The 24,479-nt window shown below is 45.5% G+C and overlaps 1 protein-coding gene across 1 annotated transcript in view; it reads right to left on the reverse strand.

The window, feature by feature from the left end:
- Positions 1-4,208: 4,208 nt before the first annotated feature.
- hcfc1b (host cell factor C1b) overlaps positions 4,209-24,479 on the reverse strand; it is a 46,519-nt gene continuing 26,248 nt past the window's right edge. The window contains 16 exon segments of the mRNA XM_028583136.1: positions 4,209-4,882; positions 5,727-5,781; positions 6,258-6,552; positions 8,377-8,562; positions 9,649-9,765; positions 10,124-10,323; positions 11,237-11,377; positions 11,916-12,102; positions 13,416-13,568; positions 13,929-14,089; positions 15,856-15,946; positions 19,645-19,887; positions 19,890-20,194; positions 21,702-21,888; positions 24,272-24,369; positions 24,447-24,479. The exon segment at positions 24,447-24,479 is cut by the window's right edge and continues 103 nt beyond it. Of these exon segments, the coding sequence (XP_028438937.1) occupies positions 4,843-4,882; positions 5,727-5,781; positions 6,258-6,552; positions 8,377-8,562; positions 9,649-9,765; positions 10,124-10,323; positions 11,237-11,377; positions 11,916-12,102; positions 13,416-13,568; positions 13,929-14,089; positions 15,856-15,946; positions 19,645-19,887; positions 19,890-20,194; positions 21,702-21,888; positions 24,272-24,369; positions 24,447-24,479 (2,492 nt within the window). The 3' untranslated portion in view covers positions 4,209-4,842.

Below are 24,479 nucleotides of genomic sequence, written 5' to 3' on the forward strand. Positions count from 1 at the left end.
CTGCCGCCCGCACACAGCGCCGTTTACCGTCAGAAAAACAACACACCGGTATAAATAAACGATATATTATTCAAATTAATTACTCATCTGCTTATAAACTGTGAGCCGAATTGAAGAGAAGCTCGTGAGAGTTCAAGGCCATGATGCACCTTTGTTCTGCCCCGCTGTGCACGGTTGCTACCAGCGACGCAACCTTAAAATTACCAACTTTTAAATGGAGTCTGGTGTGCGGTTCTGCGGTTCCCTCCACGTGAGAGAGGGACCAGTGTGTGCACTTGTGAAGGTGTCGGCGGGTGAAAGATCTCCTACCTGGATCTGGATCACCTGCAGGTTCTCTCTTTCCCCCCCTCCCCAAACCTCCTCATTTCCGGCGGGGATCGTTCTGCAGCTCCTGGGTCACATGGACCTCATCAACAGTCCCGTAGAATCCTCCGGTCAGCTGATTGTCTCCCGCTGCGGCTCGCGCGCCGTGTCCTCACATCAGGTATGTGTGATCGATGGATTGATTGATGTGTCGCCTCGTGCATGCAGCGGGATCAAAACGGGCCGATCAGCGCGGCTGCAGGCGCCGATCGATCATCGCGGATCGATGGTGTGATCAGATGAAAGATCCCCCGCTCTTCTTCTTCTTCTTCATCATCATCCTCCTCTTCCTCATCGATACAGCAGCAGCGGTGCCTGTGTTTAGGCTGAATGGCGCTCCGCTCCATCAGAACCGCGAGGCGCGCTCCCAACGCTGCGGGCACGCGCACGTTCATGCCGCACAAACTCCCATTAGAATGTATTCGACATAATCCTGATGTTGAGACCAGTTTATGGATTACACACACACACACACACACACACACACACACACACACACACACACACATGAAAGAACATTTCCTCGACTTTGCTGAATATGCAGGTCATTAACTGCATATGGACCAAAAAAAACTAAAAACTGATAGACTTTGGGGGTCAGAGGTGCAACTGATGGTTTCGAGTGGGGGGGGGGGGGGCTTAGCTAGGTGGAACGAGGGAGAGAATACCATGGCAGTATTATGAATAATTCGAGCCCAAACGCAAGTTTTGTAATTTTCCAAATTTCCCAAATGTCTGTTTGTGCTTAGAAAATTGAAATGATGAGCGTTACATGGACCTTTTGGGCCTCCCAGGTTAGTTTACACTAAGGTCTATATAAGAGACTTCAGATACAGTATTAGGGGCCTACTAAGGTCTATATAAGAGACTTCAGATACAGTATCAGGGGACCACTAAGGTCTATATAAAAGAGACTTCAGATACAGTATTAGGGGACCACTAAGGTCTATATAAAAGAGACTTCAGATACAGTATTAGGGGCCTACTAAGGTCTATATAAGAGACTTCAGATACAGTATTAGGGGCCTACTAAGGTCTATATAAGAGACTTCAGATACAGTATTAGGGGCCTACTAAGGTCTATATAAGAGACTTCAGATACAGTATTAGGGGACCACTAAGGTCTATATAAAAGAGACTTCAGATACAGTATTAGGGGACCACTAAGGTCTATATAAAAGAGACTTCAGATACAGTATCAGGGGACCACTAAGGTCTATATAAAAGAGACTTCAGATACAGTATCAGGGGACCACTAAGGTCTATAAGAGACTTCAGATACAGTATTAGGGGACCACCAAGGTCTATATAAAAGAGACTTCAGATACAGTATCAGGGGACCACTAAGGTCTATATAAAAGCATCCAAAAAGCAGCATGTCATGGGACCTTTAAGGCTGTATTGTTTTGATGTCCAGATAAGACGGAGTTGGGAGAAGGCACCCTGAGCCTTTCCCAGCCTTGCTTTAATGTCTTTAGATGCCCCGCTGTCCTTACTGGTGAGACGGCGTAGTTATATATATATAACGTTACAGCTAGCTACACAGACAGTTAGTTAGGCACCAAAACGACAAGTTAAGATATGGGGAAAGGTCGTGGTTTGGATTTAAACACTGCAGAGGAACGAACATGCGTTTCCTGGGTGAAAGTATTAAAATGATATTTACAGTACAGGCCAAAAGTTTGGACACACCTTCTCATTGACTATGTTTCCTTTTTATTTTCATGACTATTTACATTGTAGATTCTCACTGAAGGCATCAAAACTATGAATGAACACATATGGAATTATGTACTTAACAAAAAAGTGTGAAATAACTGAAAACATGTCTTATATTTTAGATTCTTCAAAGTAGCCACCCTTTGCTTTTTTATTAATAAGGGAAATAATTCCACTAATGAACCCTGACAAAGCACACCTGTGAAGGTAAAACCATTTCAGGTGACTACCTCATGAAGCTCATTGAGAGAACACCAAGGGTTTGCAGAGTTATCAAAAAAAGCAAAGGGTGGCTACTTTGAAGAATCTAAAATATAAGACATGTTTTCAGATATTTCACACTTTTTTGTTAAGTACATAATTCCATATGTGTTCATTCATAGTTTTGATGCCTTCAGTGAGAATCTACAATGTAAATAGTCATGAAAATAAAGAAACACATTGAATGAGGTGTGTCCAAACTTTTGGCCTGTACAGTATATATATATAAAAAGTATGAGAATTATATTAGACTTGGCGAGACTTCGCGGGCCGACCCTTCGCTTCTTGGACCGACTTCAACGCTGCAGGTTTTAAGGAGGAGACGCTACAGGTGAATAGGAAAAATATTTAAACTAATACAACGGTAGATATCACCATAAAACTTCTTCAGTTGATTACTGACATTAAGACACTCATTTTTTGTATTACAAGTTTTCTAAAACTGTGTGTGTATATTCGTATGCAAATGAGTCATTGACTTATTAAATATATGTTTATTTTGCATACATTTCCAGAACAGAAATGTGAATTTTGGATTAAGCCAGGTTCAGACTCACAAGGCGAAGCTCTGCTACTCTCTGTTACCTGGGTGGAGTGATTTGCTCGCAGCACCTGAGAAGCCCTGTGGTGAGGAGCAGTGCTTTGCCTTTCTGAGAATATAGTTCCCAGTATGTATACGGTTAGAAGATGGCTGTGTGTCATGTGACCTTGTTATTTGTACATGTGGTGACTACACAAATCACAGGAACATGTTGGCATTATTTTGTTACTTATTGGGAGCAGTAGGCTAGATGGAGCCGGTTACCTCCAGGATCTGTACTAAGCTAGGCTAGATGGAGCCGGTTACCTCCAAGATCTGTGCTAAGCTAGGCTAGATGGAGCCGGTTAGCTCCAGGATCTGTGCTAAGCTAGGCTAGATGGAGCCGGTTACCTCCAGGATCTGTGCTAAGCTAGGCTAGATGGAGCCGGTTAGCTCCAGGATCTGTGCTAAGCTAGGCTAGATGGAGCCGGTTACCTCCAGGATCTGTACTAAGCTAGGCTAGATGGAGCCGGTTAGCTCCGGGATCTGTGCTTAGCTAGGCTAGATATAGCCGGTTAGCTCCGGGATCTGTGCTTAGCTAGGCTAGATATAGCCGGTTAGCTCCGGGATCTGTGCTTAGCTAGGCTAGATATAGCTAGGTTAGATCCGGGATCTGTGATCTGTTAGCTAGGCTAGATATAGCCGGTTAGCTCCGGGATCTGTGCTTAGCTAGGCTAGAGGCTAGATGGCTTAGCTAGGCTAGATTACCGGTTCCGGGATCTGTGCTAAGCTAGGCTAGATGGAGCCGGTTACCTCCGGGATCTGTGTGCTAGGCTAGAGGCTAGATGGCTAGATGGGCGGTTAGCCTCGGGATCTGTTACCTCCGGGATCTGTGCTAAGCTAGGCTAGATGGAGCCGGTTACCTCCGGGATCTGTGCTAAGCTAGGCTAGATGGAGCCGGTTAGCTCCGGGATCTGTGCTAAGCTAGGCTAGATGGAGCCGGTTAGCTCCAGAATCTGTGCTAAGCTAGGCTAGATGGAGCCGGTTAGCTCCAGAATCTGTGCTAAGCTAGGCTAGATGGAGCCGGTTAGCTCCAGAATCTGTGCTAAGCTAGGCTAGATGGAGCCGGTTAGCTCCAGAATCTGTGCTAAGCTAGGCTAGCGGTGGGTGCGTCAGACAGAGGACACGCACAGACATGAGAAGGGTATGTATGGACTCATCTAACTCTGGGGGATACGGGGAATAAGACAAAGTCCCAATAGATTGGCGAGGTCCTTTAAATAGAAAATAGAAACCACCTTTTTTGGGATTATCTGATGACAGGAAGTGACTCCACACAGCTGGTAAAAAAAAAAAATGCTCTAAAAATCTTTATTGTTCCGGAGAATATTCACAAACAGGTTTGATTTTCAAAAACCTGGAAAAAGTTATTAACTTCCCCTGATAAGACAAACTGACCAATGGGAGAGCTCCGTCACTGCAGCCAACAACAAGCACTTCAACAGAAAAGAAGAAATCACAGAAAAAGGAGAGAACTGTTTTTTTTTTTTTTTTTTTCTAACAGACGTTTACAAAAAAAAGAGGAAAAAACCTAAATATTTTGATGCTACAGAAAAGGAAAATAATTTACAGCAGAGCTGGTTTAAACTCCGCCCCCCTCCCCGACAGCACCGTGACCTTTGACCTTTATCATGACGTCAGAGGGCTACTTCTACATTTATTAAACTCAAACCTTATTGGTTCCACTAGAAGATGAAAAGCTGTTGGCTCCACCCCTCGCCGTCTCCATGACGAGGAAGAAAAGAGTTCTGATTGGCTGATAATGTACAAATATCCTACAAGTCTTTTTTTATTTTGTCAGAGCCCTGCCTCCTCCTCCTCCTCCTCCTCTTCCTCCCTGTAGACGCGGCAACCAGCTGCAAGGCGGAGCTTAAGACAACTGTAACCAATCACAGTCCTCAGCAGAAGGTCGGCTCCTCCTATTGGTCGGTTTTGAACTTCTTTGGTCCGACAGGTTTACTAAAAAGACAGAAATGTAAAAAAAAAAAAAAAACATGAATGAGATTTAAAACACACTGCAGGTCACCACATTTTGTTTCCTACTATGGCCACTCGAAGACCCGCCCTACGAAGAAGCTCGATTGGTCGAGGTTAGGCTTTGACCTCGAGGGGTTATGGTTAGGACAGCCGATTGGTCAGGGGATAGGACCTATCTTGTGTAAGCATCGACGCCTGGCCAATAGCAGTGTCTGGATGCTATTGAAGGGCGGGTCTTGGCGTGGCCATAGTAGGAAAAAATTATCTCCTGCAGGTTTATGTTTGTTCACACATCATGAAAAAACAAACACCTTATAGAGTGTAAAGATACCACTTCCTCTACGCCACGTGTGTCAAACTCGAGGCCCGTGTGCTCAACCCGGGCCCTTCGCAGATTTTAATCCGGCCGGTGTAGCAAATACGCGACTCAATTCAAGCAGAATTTGGCAGATTTGTCGACTTTTAGGCTCAGAAATTCCCACAGAAGCAGAATTTGTTATAAGTCATAAGCCCCGCCCACCAACTCTATACACGATGTGATTGGCCCAACCAGCTCGCGAGCTGGACAACCCTGGCTGCAAAATACATTTGCTGCCACTAGGGGGCGTCTAGATTTCTAGGCTATCAACAGCTGACATTTGAAATAAATCACAAAAATTTGACAATATGGCCTCCGCAATAAACAAGCTGTTCTTTAATGTCGATGACACCCGCAGCGTTTTCAAAAGTATCGCTTTAACACCGGTGTTGGAAAACCCTAAACGATGCCCAACCCTGTATATAAACAGTGTCTGTCTTCATGTGAGTAGATGTAATGGGCTCTTACGCATCAGGAGAAGTTCCGGGTCTCTTCACTGCTGCTTTGGCATCTTTACTGCTTTCTACAAGAGAGACGACATCATTATTACAATCATTCATCAATAATCATCATTCAGGGGTTTGATCAGAGGACCACAAACTACCAACTAGGGCTGTCGTCCACTAAAGAAACTCTTAGTCGACTAATCAATAAGTAGATTTATCGACAAGTCTGTCAAGCTGAACTTCTCCGCAAAGAATCGTGCAGAAGTAGAACTTAAAAAAAAGGTCCTATGACATGGTGTTTTTTGACTGCCTTTATATAGACCTTAGTGGTCCCATAATACTGTATCTGAAGTCTCTTTTATATAGACCTTAGTGGTCCCCTAATACTGTATCTGAAGTCTCTTTTATATAGACCTTAGTGGTCCCATAATACTGTATCTGAAGTCTCTTTTATATAGACCTTAGTGGTCCCCTAATACTGTATCTGAAGTCTCTTTTATATAGACCTTAGTGGTCCCCTAATTCTGTGCCGTCTGGTTCTGATCATTCTCACCTTGGAGCCACCGGACCTGCGTGGCCGGCCCGTAGCCCTTCTGGTTGCGGGCGGCGATTCGGAAGATGATGGCGGGCTTGGTGGTGTAGTCGATGTGGGCGTTGGCGAGGCTGGAGGCCTGGACCAGGCAGGAAGGGCTGGGGCCGCAGTACACCCTCATGAAAGCCAGCTGGGCCGGGCCAGAACCGGAGGCGGCCGCCTGGCTGGACTGGATGGCCAGGTACACCGAGTACTCCGTGATCTGCCCCGACGTGACGGCCGGGGGCTCCCAGGTGAGCTGAGCCCCGTCCAGGTTCTGCAGAACCACAAGCACAGAGTTTAACAGACTGGAGGGGACCCTAGGGGTACTCTGGAGGACTGCAGGGGGTACGTGTCCCCCTAGGGGTACTTTTTACCTGCAGGTAATACACGTTATCTAGACCTGTAGGTAATACTTGTTACCTAGACCTGTAGGTAATACATGTTACCTAGACCTGTAGGTAATACATGTTACCTAGACCTGAAGGTAATACATGTTACCTAGACCTGTAGGTAATACATGTTACCTAGACCTGTAGGTAATACATGTTACCTAGACCTGCAGGTAATACATGTTACCTAGACCTGCAGGTAATACATGTTACCTAGACCTGTAGGTAATACATGTTACCTAGACCTGAAGGTAATACATGTTACCTAGACCTGAAGGTAATACATGTTACCTATAGGTCTGCAGGTAATACACGTTATCTAGACCTGCAGGTAATACATGTTACCTAGACCTGTAGGTAATACATGTTACCTAGACCTGCAGGTAATACATGTTACCTAGACCTGCAGGTAATACATGTTACCTAGACCTGAAGGTAATACATGTTACCTATAGGTCTGCAGGTAATACACGTTATCTAGACCTGCAGGTAATACATGTTACCTAGACCTGCAGGTAATACATGTTACCTAGACCTGCAGGTAATACATGTTACCTAGACCTGCAGGTAATACATGTTACCTAGACCTGCAGGTAATACATGTTACCTAGACCTGTAGGTAATACATGTTACCTAGACCTGTAGGTAATACATTTTACCTAGACCTGTAGGTAATACATGTTACCTAGACCTGTAGGTAATACATGTTACCTAGACCTGTAGGTAATACATGTTACCTAGACCTGTAGGTAATACATGTTACCTAGACCTGTAGGTAATACATTTTACCTAGACCTGTAGGTAATACATGTTACCTAGACCTGTAGGTAATACATGTTACCTAGACCTGCAGGTAATACATGTTACCTAGACCTGCAAGTAATACATGTTACCTAGACCTGCAGGTAATACATGTTACCTAGACCTGTAGGTAATACATGTTACCTAGACCTGCAGGTAATACATGTTACCTAGACCTGCAGGTAATACATGTTACCTAGACCTGCAGGTAATACATGTTACCTAGACCTGTAGGTAATACATGTTACCTAGACCTGTAGGTAATACATGTTACCTAGACCTGCAGGTAATACATGTTACCTAGACCTGCAGCTAATACATGTTACCTAGACCTGTAGGTAATACATGTTACCTAGACCTGTAGGTAATACATGTTACCTAGACCTGCAGGTAATACATGTTACCTAGACCTGCAGGTAATACATGTTACCTAGACCTGCAGGTAATACATGTTACCTAGACCTGCAGCTAATACATGTTACCTAGACCTGTAGGTAATACATGTTACCTAGACCTGCAGCTAATACATGTTACCTAGACCTGTAGGTAATACATGTTACCTATAGGTCTGCAGGTAATACATTTGGCTTTAGGAAAGTGTCGTGTATGTTTACGCAAATTAACGATGCCACGTTGGGCAGGCAGAACAGCTCTACACAAACGCATTCCATCGGGGTCACAGACTTCGCTGTAACACCAGAAAAGCCTGCGTTGTTCAGTTCTTTCCTACACAGTTCCCTGAACGGAGCATCTTTGCTCCCTACGGTTCCAAACTTTAACACGGCCTAATGCCCGGTGCGGTCCACTTAGCGGTGGAACTACTAGGCCGATCGAAACACACCCAGCGCGTCCACTTCATTAGGGCGGCAGTTTCTTTACCACACCACAGACAGGGAAATGTGTCTCACCTTGCTGATCTTGATGGCGCACGGCGCTCCGGGGAAACCAGGAAGACACGTTTTAAAGGCCGACACCTCCGAGAACGCGCCACGGCCGCAGATGTTGATCCCCGCGACGCGAAACTTATAGGCCGTCCCCGGCTGCAGCTCCACCTTCCTCATCTGGGTGTAGTCCGGCATCACACCCGAGTCATCCTGTAGGTACACACATCAATTACATCATCAATTACTATCACACACACACACACACACACACACACACACACACACACACACACACACAGGTACAGGTACAGGTACACACATCATCAATTACCTCATCAATTACCATCATACCTGAGTCATCCTGTAGGTACACACATCATCAATTACATCATCAATTACTATCATACCCGAGTCATCCTGTAGGCACACACATCAATTACATCATCAATTACTATCACACACACACACACACACACGAGTCATCCTGTAGGTAAACACATCATCAATTACATCATCAATTACTATCACACACACGAGTCATCCTGTAGGTACACACATCATCAATTACATCATCAATTACTATCACACACACACGAGTCATCCTGTAGGTACACACATCATCAATTACATCATCAATTACTATCACACACACGAGTCATCCTGTAGGTACACACATCATCAATTACATCATCAATTACTATCACACACACACACGAGTCATCCTGTAGGTACACACATCATCAATTACATCATCAATTACTATCACACACACACGAGTCATCCTGTAGGTACACACATCATCAATTACATCATCAATTACTATCACACACACACGAGTCATCCTGTAGGTACACATCATCAATTACATCATCAATTACATCAGACACACACGCGCAGATACAGTGGCGGCTGTGGCTGAGTAGTAGAGTGGTTGCCTGCCAATCAGAAGGTTGGTGGTTCGATCCTTGGCCTTGCGGTCCCGTGTCGAAGTGTCCTTGGGCAAGACACTGAACCCCGAGTTGCGCATCGGAGTGTAAATGTGTGCGAGTGTTTATCTGATGAGCAGGTGGCACCTTGTATGGTTGTAGCGCTACGTAAGTCTACGTAAGAACTACTATAGTTCTTATTAGTTCGACAATATAAGAACAGTCCATTTACATCATCAATTACTATCACACACACGAGTCATCCTGTAGGTACACACATCATCAGTAACTATAAGACCCGAGTCATACCCCCCCAAATTCACTGACAGATTAAAATAAATATAAACAGAAGAAGATCTGAAGGTCTTACGTCAGCCATGTTGTCGTCGTAGGGGACGTAGTAATGTGTGACCACCATGTTGGTAACCTTGACGATGCCGACGTCGTACCACTGACTGTCTTTCACCGATGATGTCACCTGGACCCTCTGACACACACACACACACACAAACAGACACAGACAGACACAGACACAGACACACACAGACAGATACAGACACACACACACACGCAGACACAGACACACACACAGACAGACAGACCGATACAAACAGACACGCAGATACACACACACACACACACACACAAACAGACACACAGACACACACAGACACACGCGCAGACACACACACGCACAGACACAGACACACACACACACAGACACACGCAGATACAGACAAACACACACACACACACACACACACACACACACACAAACAAACAGTTAGCATGTTGTTGCTGTGTTGTTAGCATGTCATTCTGCCCTCTGCTGTTGCGTCTCTCACCCCTGCAGCTGCTGCGACGCCATTGGTTGCCTCGGCGGCGGCAGGTTGAATCTTAACCACGGCCCCGGTCGTCAGAGGGGGGGCGGGGCCAAACGTACTGGCCAGTCGTGCCACGGCGCTCGTCACCGCCGACGACGCAAGCTCATGCCCGTTGCTCTCTGCTGCCGGGTCGTTCAGGCTGTCGGCTGGAGCAAGGCCTTCTGGGAAACACAAAGGAGGGTTCAACAACTTTATTATCTTCTTTTTTTTATAAGGTAAGTGGCACACTGACTTGGGTTCTTTGGCGATCTTTTAAACAAAATATGCTTTTTCAAACCCGCCAATGGTATTTAGTGTAGTTAAAGGAACATGCCGACTTATTGGGACTTTAGCTTATTCACCGTAACCCCCAGAGTTAGACAAGTCCATACATACCCTTCTCATCTCAGTGCGTGCTGTAACGCTGTCTGACGGTTCCAGCATTAGCTTAGCCTAGCACAGATCCTGCAGGTAACTGGTTCCAACTAGCCTACTGCTCCGAATTGTGACAAAAGTGACAAAATAACTCCAACATGTTCCTATTTACATGTTGTGATTTGTAGAGTCACAGCATGTACAAAAAACAACGTAACATGAGACACAGCCATCTTCTAACAGTAAACAAACCGGGAACTATATTCTCAGACAGGCTTGCTGCGAGCATATCACTCCGCCCAAGTACTATATTCTTCCGCCTGAGAATATAGTTCCGGTTTGTTTACTGTTAGAAGATGGCTGTGTCTCATGTTACGGTTGTTTTTTTGTACACGCTGTGACTCTATAAATCACAACATGTAAATAGGAACATGTTGGAGTTATTTTGTCACTTATTCGGAGCGGTAGGATTACTGGAACCATTCACCTGCATGTTCAGTGCTGGCCTGATGCCGCTGGAGCCGTCAGACAGCGTTACAGCACGCACGGAGATGAGAAGGGTATGTATGGACTAGTCTAACTCTGGGGGTTACGGTGAATAAGCTAAATTCCCAATAAGTCGGCGTGTTCCTTTAAGCACCAAGTGTGTCTGAGACCTGTGACCCGGTTCAGTAGCTGACCCGGGACCAGAGGGTCTCTGAGAGGCTGGTTCCGGTCTACCTGTGGGCACGCCGCTGGGCTGAGGTTCTGGCTCGGCTGAGTCTGGCTGGTTGTGGACGTCCTGCAGCTGCTGCTGGACCAGAGCAGCCAGCTCCGCTTGGGTCAGAACGATGGGGACGGACTGGTCCACTGCCCCGCCTCCTACACACACACACACACACACACACACACACACACACACACACACACACACACACACACACACACACACACACACACACACACACACACACACACACACACACACACACACACACACAGACACACCAACCGACCGACACGTTCATGTAAACAAAGATCTCCCGGAGCCATCTTCATATATACAGACAGTTGGTGTATTCCAAAACAAAACTCTCCCTCCCTCTCCCTCTCTCTCTCTCTCTCTCCCTCCCTTTCCCCCTCTCTCTCTCCCTCTTCTCTCTTCCTCCCTCTCCCTCTCAATCTCTCTCCCTCTCTCTCTCTTCTCTCTTCCTCCCCCCTCTCTCTCTCCCTCTCTCTCTCTTCCTCCCTCTTCCTCCCTCTTCCTCTCTCTCTTCTCTCTCCCTCCCTCTCCCTCTCTCTCTCTTCCTCCCTCTCCCTCTCTCCCCCCTCTCTCCCTCCCTCTCCCTCTCTCTCTTCCTCCCTCTCCCTCCCTCCCTCCCTCTCCCTCTCTCTCTCTCCATCCATCTCTGTGTCTCACCGATGTGCCCCGCTGCCTGCAGGACCGCCTGTATCGTCGCCTGCTGAACGGCGTCCTCCGTTGCCGCGCCAACAGCCAGCTGATCCGCGGTCAGTCCCGTCACCATCAGGGTCGTCGTGGTCGCCCCGGAGACCGCCTCACTTGAGTCCCCCTCTGATGACATCAGCTCCTGAGGAAGACCGTCCATCTGAGAGACAGTGTCCCCCGCTCAGTTTCACGGACTACATTTAAAATCTTTTTCCAAACTTTTCCTACGAGTTTTTTTTAAAAGGACCCATAATTCCACTTCCATGACCTATGTTCACAACATATAACCCAAACATAACTGTATACTAGAGCTGCACCGATTACAACTGTCTAGGCCGATTCAGATTTTCTTTGAGTTAGCCCGGCACCGATTTTGGCTGATTCGGATTTCATTTTTTTCTAACCACTTCACAGCACACGCAAATATTTATTTTCTATCTTTTCTCTTTAATAGAACATGTGTTGACCAGATAACGGATCACTACATAAAAGAACTATATAAATGACTCCTGGTGTGGGACATTCACACACATCTAAAAGGTCAATGTTAGAACCATTTCCTCCTTTTCACATCTAATATCACACTAAAATTTTAACAAGAGCTGCCACCTCTTAGTCGATTAGTCGACTAATCGGTCGCTTTTTGGTCTTAGTCGACTAAGATTTCTTTAGTCGATTAGTCATTTTTTATGCTTATTCATGCTTAATTACTTATTTCCAAGAAACTTCTGAGAACATTTATGGTAAATACAAGATTTAAAGTGGTGCTGCTGAAACTTTTAGGAAACACCTAAAGACACATCTTTTTTAGACAACCATTCAGTTAGCAATATGGCTTTGTATTGTATTTTATTTGTTGTTGTTTCTTTTATTTGTTCCTTCTGTAAAGCACTTTGTGACCCTTCTTGTCTGTGAAAGGTGCTATTACTTACTTACTAAAAAAATGGCCGAGCACCTGAAAACCGGCCAGTTCCGGTCACCGGCCCCTCTATCGGTGCATCTCTACTGTATACTTCAACTGTTATTTAGTGGTATGAAGTTACACTAACTGACTGACTAACTAACTAACTGACTAACTAACTGACTAACTAACTAACTGACTAACTGACTAACTAACTAACTGACTAACTAACTGACTAACTAACTAACTGACTGACTGACTAACTAACTAACTAACTGACTAACTAACTGACTAACTAACTAACTAACTAACTAACTGACTAACTGACTAACTAACTGACTAACTAACTAACTGACTAACTAACTAACTAACTAACTAACTGACTAACTAACTGACTAACTAACTAACTGACTGACTAACTGACTAACTAACTAACTGACTAACTAACTGACTAACTAACTGACTAACTAACTGACTAACTAACTGACTACTAATACCACGACACGATTCTAGGACTTTTGCAGGTTTTTGTGTGTGTGTGTGTGTGTGTGTGTGTGTGTGTGTGTGTGTACCTGTGCCGCTGCTTCGCTGTCCTCCATGTGAACCTGTAACACTGCCGTCTGCATAGGCTCCTCCCCCTCCTCTGCGGCCGCCGCCATCACCGTGGCAACAGCCTCTGCCTCTGAGGACTCCGCCTTGTCATCTCCGACCAATGAGGAGATAGCCTGAACACGGACAGATAGAGACAGAGGGGATCATGGGACATCAGAGATGATGATGCGATGATGGTGTGTGTCTGTCTTCGAGTGCGTGTGTGTGCATCTGTGTGTGTGCACGTCTGTTTCTGTGCCTGTCTGTGTATGCATGTGTCTGTGTGTGCGTCTGCATGTGTGCGTGTTTGTGTGTCAGCGTGTGTGTGTGTGTGCGTGAGTCTGTGAGTCTCTGTGTGTGTGCGTGTGTGTGAGTGTCAGTGTGTGTGCAAGTCTGTCTGTGTGTGTGTGTGTGTGTGTGTACACGTGTGTGTGTGTGGGTATGTCTGTGCATCTGTATGTGTGTCTGTGCGCATGTGTGTGTGTGTCACCTACAGGTATGGAGGGCCCAGGGGTGGGCGTGGACTGTGTAACCGTGGTGACAGCTCTGCTCTGGCTGGCTGTGGTGGAGGAGGAGGAGGAGGAGGAGGCCTGGTCAGAGGAGGAGGAAGCCGAGTCAGGAGCGTCTCCCTGCGGACCGTCTCCACTCTGCTGAGCTGCACAAACAGAGGACAGGAAGTGACGTCACTTCCTGCTGAACGCAGACACCGCCGCGATGCTAAAGATTACGGGCAAACATTCAAATATGAATATTCAGCTGGTTGCATTTCTCTTTCTGCCTCTTTTACCAATCACACTTCTATACCATTGATTATCAGGATTCCCACACGTGGGGCGGCCTCCAGCTCACCCGGTAAGAGCGTGCACCCCATGTAGGCTGAGTCCTTTGCAGCGGCACGGGTTCGAGTCCGACCTGCGGCCCTTTGCTGTGTGTCCTCGCCACCACCGGACCAATCACCATTGAACAGATTGAACATGTAGCTGGACTTGAATGACCTTCTTTTGACTGAAAGTTCTGCCAAACAACTACAACTTGTTCTGCTCACCAGTTCCATGTAGAGCTGGGCGATTTGTTTGTTTTTTTTTATAAAAAACTCGATTTACAATTCGATTTTTAAAAACAAAATAACTGCAAACTGTAAATATATTTTAAAAATATATATTTATTGTATTTAATTAAAGTGCATCAACATTAACAAAATTGCAAAGGCAAACCCTTTCTCTAAGTGAAAAGTCACTGTGCAGTGTGCAACAAAGATTGTTAAACATCCAAATTATTTATACTGTATTTGGATTAAAAAAAAGTTCCATGTCCACTTCCTCACAGCCTGCTGAACGCTCCACCTACGTAAACACCTCCCGTAATCAACGGCGCCGTCACTACGGAGACCAGCGTAGCGCGGCTGGTGCAAGCGTAGGGTTCAGCCGAATCCTGGATTCAGTGCATCCCGACTTTCAAGGCATTTTCTACTTTCATGACTTTTCAAAGAATGTTTTAGGATTTTACCAATTTTTTTTTTAGCTTTTCAAAAGCGTTCAAGGAATTTACCGCCTTCATGACTTTTCCACGTCTACTGTTTTTGAGCGTCGCGTCCAGCCAAAGGGTGGTCAAATACAACGCTGGTCCTAGACTTTAGGGGGGCCCTAAGCAGGATTTGGTTTGGGAGACTCTCCACATTGTATCACGTTGCCACTGCACTTGGCACTAAACCAACTTGCTTATTGTAAATATTAGTTTAAGCACTCATAATGTCCAAATAAGCATTTAAAAGACTAATGTGAGACCTATTAGTAGCAACACTATCTTTAAATAGACCGGCTCTGTTATGAGCTCTGTTGTGGGACATTTCAAGCTCTCTTGGGGCCCCTCTGGTAGCCACGGGGCCCCTAAGCAGCCGCTTAGTTCGCTTATGGGTCGGGCCGGCTCTGGTCAAATATGCACGTGGCTGTTAGATTTGCTTCACTCAGCAGCCAAAAATAAAAAAACAAACAATGGTGATTAAGGCTGCCACCTCTTAGTCGATTAGTCGACTAATCGGTCGTTTTCGTCTTAGTCAACTAAGATTTCTTTAGTCGATTAGTCATTTTTTATGCTTATTCATGCTTAATGACTTATTTCCTAGAAACACAAGATTTAAAGTGGTGCTTTTGCAGGATTAATTGTGGAGAAACTCAGTTTTACAGATGGTTAATTAACTACATTTATATTGTGCTTTTCTAGTCTTAACCACCTCTCAAAGCGCACAGCTCTGTCAATTAAATCAACTAATCAATTAGTCGACTAAGAATTTCTTTAGTCGAGGACAGCCCTACTGGTGATCTAACAGTGTGGCCGGTAAAATCTGAACATTAACTAGCCATCTGGCTGGTGGACACACAAAGTAAATTTGGGACCCTGGTCAGGTGTGTGGGCGGGGCTTACCCGTGGCTGTGGTGGCAGTGTTGGTGGTTCCCGTCTCGTGGGTCTCGCATGGCGGGTTGGAGCAGACGGTGGCTCCGCTCAGAGCTGCCGGCTGGGTGGAGAGACGACAACATTCAACAACACGCCATGGGCCACTTTGTCACTGCATCTTCTTTATTCATCTTTTATTTTTACAGGGCTATTACAATTTCAGATCACACACACACACACACACGCACGCACGCACGCACGCACGCACGCACGCACGCACGCACGCACGCACGCACGCACGCACGCAGGGCTGTAGCGATACACTAATCTCACGATACGATATTCAGCTCACGATACGATATATATCACGATATTCAGCCAACGATACGATTCGATATATTTCGATACACTTACATCATTTTCTGAAAGATTTAAAGGGGACCGAGTGATTTTGGTGACATCTTGTGAGTGTTCCATTTACTTGGATTTAATGAATTGAACTGAAAACATCAATTACACAATATATGTCTCTGACTGGACCGAGAGTCTACAGCAGGGATCATCAACTACAATTACACAATATATGTCTCTGACTGGACCGAGAGTCTACAGCAGGGATCATCAACTACAATTACACAATATATGGATCACAGCAGGGATCATCAACTACAATTACACAATATATGTCTCTGACTGGACCGAGAGTCTACAGCAGGGATCATCAACTACATTTTTTTCAGAATTTTTCTAAGCACTCTGGCGGCCGGACTTTCAAATAAAGAAAATAAAATGAATTTATACCTAATACTAATTACGCCTATTGTTGTTTGAAATTTTCACTTTCTTACTGAATTAATGTTACTATTTTTTAACATGTATTAGTGTGAGCAAACTCCTAAAAAACATGGAAACTCCATAATGATAACTGGCTCTTTAACTAGAAAAAGATCTCAGACTAGGAGGCAGTTCACTGAGGAGTGATGGTTAGTCTGTGATTATGGAAACATTATTGTAGTATGCAGCATCCTGATTGGTGGAAAATGCTTGCAGAAAGAGAGGCTGTTGTCAGGTAAACATGTCACTGTCAAAGAGGCTGAAGCGAAAAGTTGACGTGGAAAAGCCAAAAGCCCAGCTTTAATGATGAATGACTACGCACTCGTCATGTATGCCTCATTTGCAATGAAACGATGTTGTTGCAAAATAATACAACCATCATCCTCATCCTCATCCTCATCATCACTCAAACATAACGATCGCGTCATTCACGTGCATATTAAGTAGCTCCAGATTGTCCGCTCTAGCGGAGAGTTTGGTTTGTGAGGTTTACAAGAATTTGTCCAAATGTCCAGATTCCCGGCAACCTAAGAAACAGTTAGACTACAAATAGCCAGCTTTTGTTTTAGCTTGTTTGTAAAAATTCGCTATTTGCAGAGTAGAGCTGTGTTTAATGTAAAACAGCGCGGTGGACTGAGCAGACTGAAATATCACTTTCTACATGTTGATGCCGGTCTACACAGGTGAGTGCGTTGATAAGTGTTGACTTTCTACTCACGAAGGTTTAATTGGAGCCTATTTACAGAAAAGAGACCAGCGTGAGTTCATCTGCCCCAGCCGCCGTTGGTAACTCTGTATCGTTCCCAGTCAGGTGCTGCGTGTTTTAACCTTCAACACACACACATCTCGGCTCAGCTGTGTGTGTGTTTTAACGCACACACTCGGGCATCGCTGTAGGCTATAGGCTAAATCCCGGCATGTGAATAGAGATGTAAATACAGGGGGCTGGGTTTTTGCTCTAAATGCTTGAAATGATAAATAACAGAACACAGTTTTTCCTCTTTACATTTTGTGAATTCCTGATTATTCTGGAGGCCAGACTAAAAGCTTTGACGGCGGGCCAGTTGACGTTGGCTGCTCTACAGCGACACTAGCGGCTGGCTGACCAAATCGCTCTTCCTGAACGGGGGTAAACACGGGGGATTTGAATGGGACTTATGTATCGATACTCACGGCATAAAAATCTATACTTTCTTGGGGGAAAAAATATCGATTTATATCGCAGAATCGATAAAATTGCTCAGCCTTACACACAGGTTTGTGGCATTATCTTTGTGGGGAATAGCCTCGAAATCTAGACTCCCCCTAGTGGCAGCAAATTTATTTGGCAGCCAGGGGGGGTCTAGGCACTGTCCGTTGACTTTCAAGCTGCAAAAACCAAATTTTGGTCAGGCCAATCACATCGTGTATAGAGTCGGTGGGCGGGGCTTATGGCTACTGCTGCTGGTGGTGAACAGCGGACTTCTGGAAGACTTGGAGTTCAGCTTTTCTTTGAGAAAAGAACAAAGAACGGCACAGAAATCATTCTTAAAAAAGGAAGATGTGTTCGGAGTTTTGCCGACTGGATACGACAAAAGTTGAATCCATCAACTAGCTCCACTACCTTCTTCGTTGCTCTGCCTGGTTGTAGCTCTATCCTATTAGCGCAGAGGGAATTTGAAAGACAACCGTTTATCCCGCCCCTCGGATCGAGCCCAGCCAATGGTGAGTTCCCAGACCCTGGCTGGCTTGTCAGGCTATGTGGGGAACTGTCATTGACATAATGCCTTCCCTAGCCCCTTACCCTAACCTTAACCATCACAACTAAGTGCCTAACCTTAACCCTTACCCTAACCTTAACCATCACAACTAAATGCCTAACCTTAACCCTTACCCTCACCTTAACCATCACAACTAAGTGCCTAACCTTAACCCTTACCCTAACCTTAACCATCACAACTAAATGCCTAACTTTAACCCTTACCCTAACCTTAACCATCACCACTAAATGCCTAACCTTAACCCTTACCCTAACCTTAACCATCACAACTAAATGCCTAACCTTAAAGATGCAGTAGACAGCTCCTCTGGCACCTCCTACAGCCTGTAGTGTCATTGGCAAAATTCCACCGCTCCCGGTCGATTTTCTCCAATCAGGGCCACAGGGGTGGTCTATCTGCCTGTCAATCACTGCTCAGGCACGTACACGCATATATAGCGTTCTCCCCTCCCCCCTCCCGAGCTGCAGAAAGGTTTTCCAAAACTCCGTGAATAATGGAGTGGCTTTTCAGAGGTGGCGTGAGCTGCAGGATTTTAAAGATCTGAAGAACGATGCAGACGTAGCCACATTTCCTCTCAACAGGTAACATAATTACCACGAATGATTTATCTTTCACTTGGTTATTAGCAGTCGGAAGTCCACAAAGCTACGTTGGTGAGCATGATAGTAACGTTAGCACAGTGGTCGGTCTGATGTGATGCTGAAATGGCTAACGGTAGCCTACTAGTTAGCATCGTTTTACTGTTGGTGAGTAAAGTTAACGTTGTGTTGGTGTTTAGTTATTGAACGTGTTGTCTGACATGCCGGCCGGCAGTTCTGTCAAACTCCGTTGTGTGGGCGGGGCTTAGGAGACGGTTTGGGCTGCAGCAGAAAGGCGGGAGGGACTGAGAAGTTGTCGATGTTCAAATCTGTTGGCAAAGTCCTGGCTCTTCACAATCTTACCTACTGCAGCTTTAACCCTTAACCTCACCTCAACAATAACCTAATTCTAACCCTAATCGTAAAACCAAGTCTTAACCCTCAAACAGCCCTTTAAACTCGTGGGGTCCAGCATTTTGGCCCCATAAAGCTGTCGGGACCCCACAAGGATACTGGACTCCTGGTTATTTGACCCCACGAATATAGTTAAACACACACACACACACACACACATCGTCTTTAGTCCTATTTTTTTATTTATTTTTTTTTATTATTATTTTGCACATTACGTTTAGCAAGTTACTCACCTGCAGCTGTTGGCTCATGCTGGCGGACGCCACCGTGGAGGTGTTGGTGGTGCCGGTCTCGTGCGTCTCGCAGGGCGGGTTGGAGCACACCCTGCCGTTGCCGCCCATGGTTGCCGTGGCGACGGTGGAGGTGTTGGTGGTGCCGGTCTCGCGCGTCTCGCAGGGCGGGTTGGAGCACACCCCGCCGTTGCCGCCCATGGTTGCCGTGGCGACGGTGGAGGTGTTGGTGGTGCCGGTCTCGCGCGCGTCCCGCAGGGCGGGTTGGAGCACACCCTGCCGTTGCCGCCCATGGTTGCCGTGGCGACGGTGGAGGTGTTGGTGGTGCCGGTCTCGTGCGTCTCGCAGGGCGGGTTGGAGCACACCCTGCCGTTGCCGCCCATGGTTGCCGTGGCGACGGTGGAGGTGTTGGTGGTGCCGGTCTCGTGCGTCTCGCAGGGCGGGTTGGAGCACACCCTGCCGTTGCCGCCCATGGTCGCCGTGGCGACGGTGGAGGTGTTGGTGGTGCCGGTCTCGTGCGTCTCGCAGGGCGGGTTGGAGCACACCTGCGTCACTGCAGCATCATCAGAGTGACATCATCAACACACCTGACTCAGTCTATATTTCATCAACAAAGAGGCTACGTAGCCTACGTATAGGCTATGACAAAGACTTTAGTTGACTGAAATGTTATGAAGCCTTATTATAATATATAAGAAACACTTTAAGTGCTCATATTATGCTTTTAGGCTTTTCCCCCTTTCCTTTATTGTGCTATATACAGTGAGGAAAATAAGTATTTGAACACCCTGCTATTTTGCAAGTTCTCCCACTTAGAAATCATGGAGGGGTCTGAAATTGTCATCGTAGGTGCATGTCCACTGTGAGAGACATAATCTAAAAAAAATAAATCCAGAAATCCCAAAGTATGATTTTTTTTTAACTTTGTATGATACAGCTGCAAATAAGTATTTGAACACCTGAGAAAATCAATGTTAATATTTGGTACAGTAGCCTTTGTTTGCAAGTACAGAGGTCAAACGTTTCCTGTAGTTTTTCACCAGGTTTGCACACACTGCAGGAGGGATTTTGGCCCACTCCTCCACACAGATCTTCTCTAGATCAGTCGGGTTTCTGGGCTATCGCTGAGAAACACGGAGTTCGAACTCCCTCCAAAGATTCTCTATTGGGTTTAGGTCTGGAGACTGGCTAGGCCACGCCAGAACCTTGATATGCTTCTTACAGAGCCACTCCTTGGTTATCCTGGCTGTGTGCTTCGGCTCATTGTCATGTTGGAAGACCCAGCCTCGACCCATCTTCAATGCTCTAACTGAGGGAAGGAGGTTGTTCCCCAAAATCTCGCAATACATGGCCCCGGTCATCCTCTCCTTAATAAAAACAAAGTGCTTCTGAATGGCTAGTAGTCCTTACCTAGCTACTGAGCATGTGCGACTCCCAACAAAGATGTTGCATGATGCTACAGTTGTAGCTAAAACGGAGAGCTCGACACACAGGGTGAAAAGAGGAGTAGTACTACAAAAATATGGTGTTTTTTGAAAATTAAACCATTTAAATCTATTCTGATATAACCTCTGAATACAATTTTGAACCTGAAAATGAGCATAATATGGGCACTTTAAGGCCTTCAACAATAATAAATGGAATTTTTAATTATTCACTTCCATATATCAATTTATCAAATTGGGATATTGGCTGGAATGTTGTTTGTTGTATTTTGGTGCCTATCCTGCGCCCCTAGTGTTTGCTTGACGTCTAGGACCCCTGTATTGTCTGTGTTCAGGGGACAGGCAGCTAGCGGATCAAGGCCTACGACTTGAGACAAAAATGAAATTGCGCTGAAACCACGCAGAAACTCATTCTGCACCTTTAAAGATTAAGGATTTAAAATGTACTTGTCACTCGTGCCGATTAACAGGGCTCTTACCGCTCCAGCAGAAGCACCTCTAAATGAATAGTAGGGTGCATATTGTAGATATTATTTCTATAACATCAGTTCTGAAATTAAGTTAAAATGGCTTTAATATTGGAATAACTGGAGCTCGTGGAAGAAGTCTCTGTACCTGTAGCAGCCGCTGTGTCTCCTTGCTCTCCCGCTGCTGCTGCTGCTGCTGCTGCAGTAGTAGTAGCAGTAGTAGCAGTAGTACTACTGGCAGGTTCTTCTGACGTAGGAGAAGCCATGAAGGTGACGGGCAGATCCTGGACCAGCGGCTGAGCCTCGGCACCGCTCGGAGTCGTGATCAGAGTCACCTGCACAGACCAAACTGCAGCATTACTGCTAGGGCTGGGTTAAAACAACCGATTCTACGAATAAAACCCAACTTCTCCATCTCCATTCATAAAATCCGGTAATCGATCAGCCTTTTAACCATGGATGGATAAGTTAAAAGTCCTTTCAACAAACTTTTTGGGAGGTCAGTTCTTAATGTAAACACTAACCTGGTGCCGAATGAAACATATTTGAGGGTTGCTTCATGCTTGTACAATTTACAGCAAAAATTCTCTTTTAATTAATATTTTCGGGGGCATTTTTAGGGCCTTTATTTTCACAGGACAGATGACGAAATGAAAGGGGAGAGAGAGGGGGAACGACATGCAGCAGAGGGCCACAGGTCGGAGTCGAACCTGCGGCTGCTGCGTCGAGGAGTAAACTACGGTGGCCCTGAAGTGCAAATCACAACAGCAAAATCATAAAACACAACAGCATTAACTTCTACCGGAAAAGGTAGAGCCCACCTACCAGAGGACGGAACCTCCTGATTGGACAGAAGGACTGTCTGTCTTTTAACAGGAAGGAGAGGTGAAAAACACGGAAAAGCACCTACATGTGACAAACTCGAGGCCCGAGGGCCAAATCTGGCCCCTCGCAGGTTTTGATCCAGCCCGCATTTCAATTAACCTGACTCCACCAGATGGATCGCTTCCTATTTGCTCGGCATATCCATCTGGGAACTTACCGTTGGAGAACTTTTGGGAAGGGGCGAAAATCCTGGTTAGCTGATTGGATAAACCATCTGTCTATCACCACCTATAGTTGGTGATAGACGGGCCAAATCAACCAATCAGATCAACGAAGCGTATGAACATACAAACACAAGCCAGGCTACCCCTGCTGCTGCTGCTGCAGGCAAAGCATAGCTCGTTAGCTTAGCAAGCTAGCAACATGTCGGTAAAGGATATATTTGCCGTTTGTGTAACGAGAATTTAGGAATAAAAAAAACACCATTTCAGGTTCCCAAACCGCTGTCTGAAAATCCTGGTTAGCTGATTGGATAAACCATCTGTCTATCACCACCTAAACCACCTCAAAACCAACGCTGATTGGTCGGTCGTTTGGCGAGCGGCTCCAAATGTTCTCTATCTCACGATGCCAGACTGATCTGCGAGGGGAGAACTGGAGCTCAGCCAGATCAGGACGATCTCACGAGGCTACATTTATATTTAGGTTCGCAATAAATTTAGGCCCACCTAGTTTTTGTCGCTTTGTCCAAAGTTTTTGTTGTTTATTTTTATTTTTTACATTTTTGATGCCTTTTCCGCCAGTGTATGTGCTTTTTTCCCCACAATGTTTTAGGCACTTTGCATTAACCTTCGTTTTTTCGGAAGTTTCATGTTTTGACACTTTTTTTTTCCCCCAGCCGTTTTCCAACGCATTTGTCGCTGGCTGAGGAACTTTTTTGCAGAATTTTTTTGGGGGGGCTTTATGAGGCCCCGAATGTAAGTGAGAAGACTACAGTAGGCCTATATGAGACATGCAAATAATACAGTCAAAATATTTGACTTTTTTCCTCTTAAATAAAAGCATGTCAATAAACTCTACATGTCTGGCCCTTGATGTGTTTCTTATTTTACAGTGTGGCCCTCTGGGAAACTGAGTTTGACACCTCTGCTATTTGCCATTGTGTTTTATGATTTGCACTTCAGGGCCACCGTAGTAAAGCTCTATACAGTACAGGCCAAAAGTTTGGACACACCTTCTCATTCAATGCGTTTCCTTTTTATTTTCATGACTATTTACATTGTAGATTCTCACTGAAGGCATCAAAACTATGAATGAACACATATGGAATTATGAACTTAACAAAAAAGTGTGAAATAACTGAAAACATGTCTTATATTTTAGATTCTTCAAAGTAGCCACCCTTTGCTTTTTCTGATAACTCTGCAAACCCTTGGTGTTCTCTCAATGAGCTTCATGAGGTAGTCACCTGAAATGGTTTTACCTTCACAGGTGTGCCTTGTCAGGGTTAATTAGTGGAATTATTTCCCTTATTAATAAAAAAGCAAAGGGTGGCTACTTTGAAGAATCTAAAATATAAGACATGTTTTCAGTTATTTCACACTTTTTTGTTAAGTACATAATTCCATATGTGTTCATTCATAGTTTTGATGCCTTCAGTGAGAATCTACAATGTCAATAGTCATGAAAATAAAAAGGAAACGCATTGAATGAGAAGGTGTGTCCAAACTTTTGGCCTGTACTGTATATGTGCGCCTGCTCTACCAACGGAGCTAACCCAGCAGAAGTTCTCTGAGGAAATAACTGGTTACACCAAGACCCAATTACTACGGTAGTACAGTGCAGAGACAAAACTGCAGTATTACTAAAGTACCGAGCCTTCAGTCTCGTTACCTGTTTTGGTCCGGCTGCTGCGGTTGCTGTGGTAACCTGGTTGGCGAGCGTGGCGATGGTGGAGACGCTTCCTGTTCCTGTGCCCAGACTGGACACACCTGAGACACAAACACACCTGTCAGCCCGTTCCCTACAGCCGGCTCAGCGCCCAGCTCCGTGTCTGACCGACGTTTACCTGTGGTTCCCTTGACGACCAGCGTGGTGACGG

Source organism: Perca flavescens, chromosome 7, assembly GCF_004354835.1.
Source record: "Perca flavescens isolate YP-PL-M2 chromosome 7, PFLA_1.0, whole genome shotgun sequence".
Lineage (NCBI taxonomy): Eukaryota > Metazoa > Chordata > Actinopteri > Perciformes > Percidae > Perca > Perca flavescens.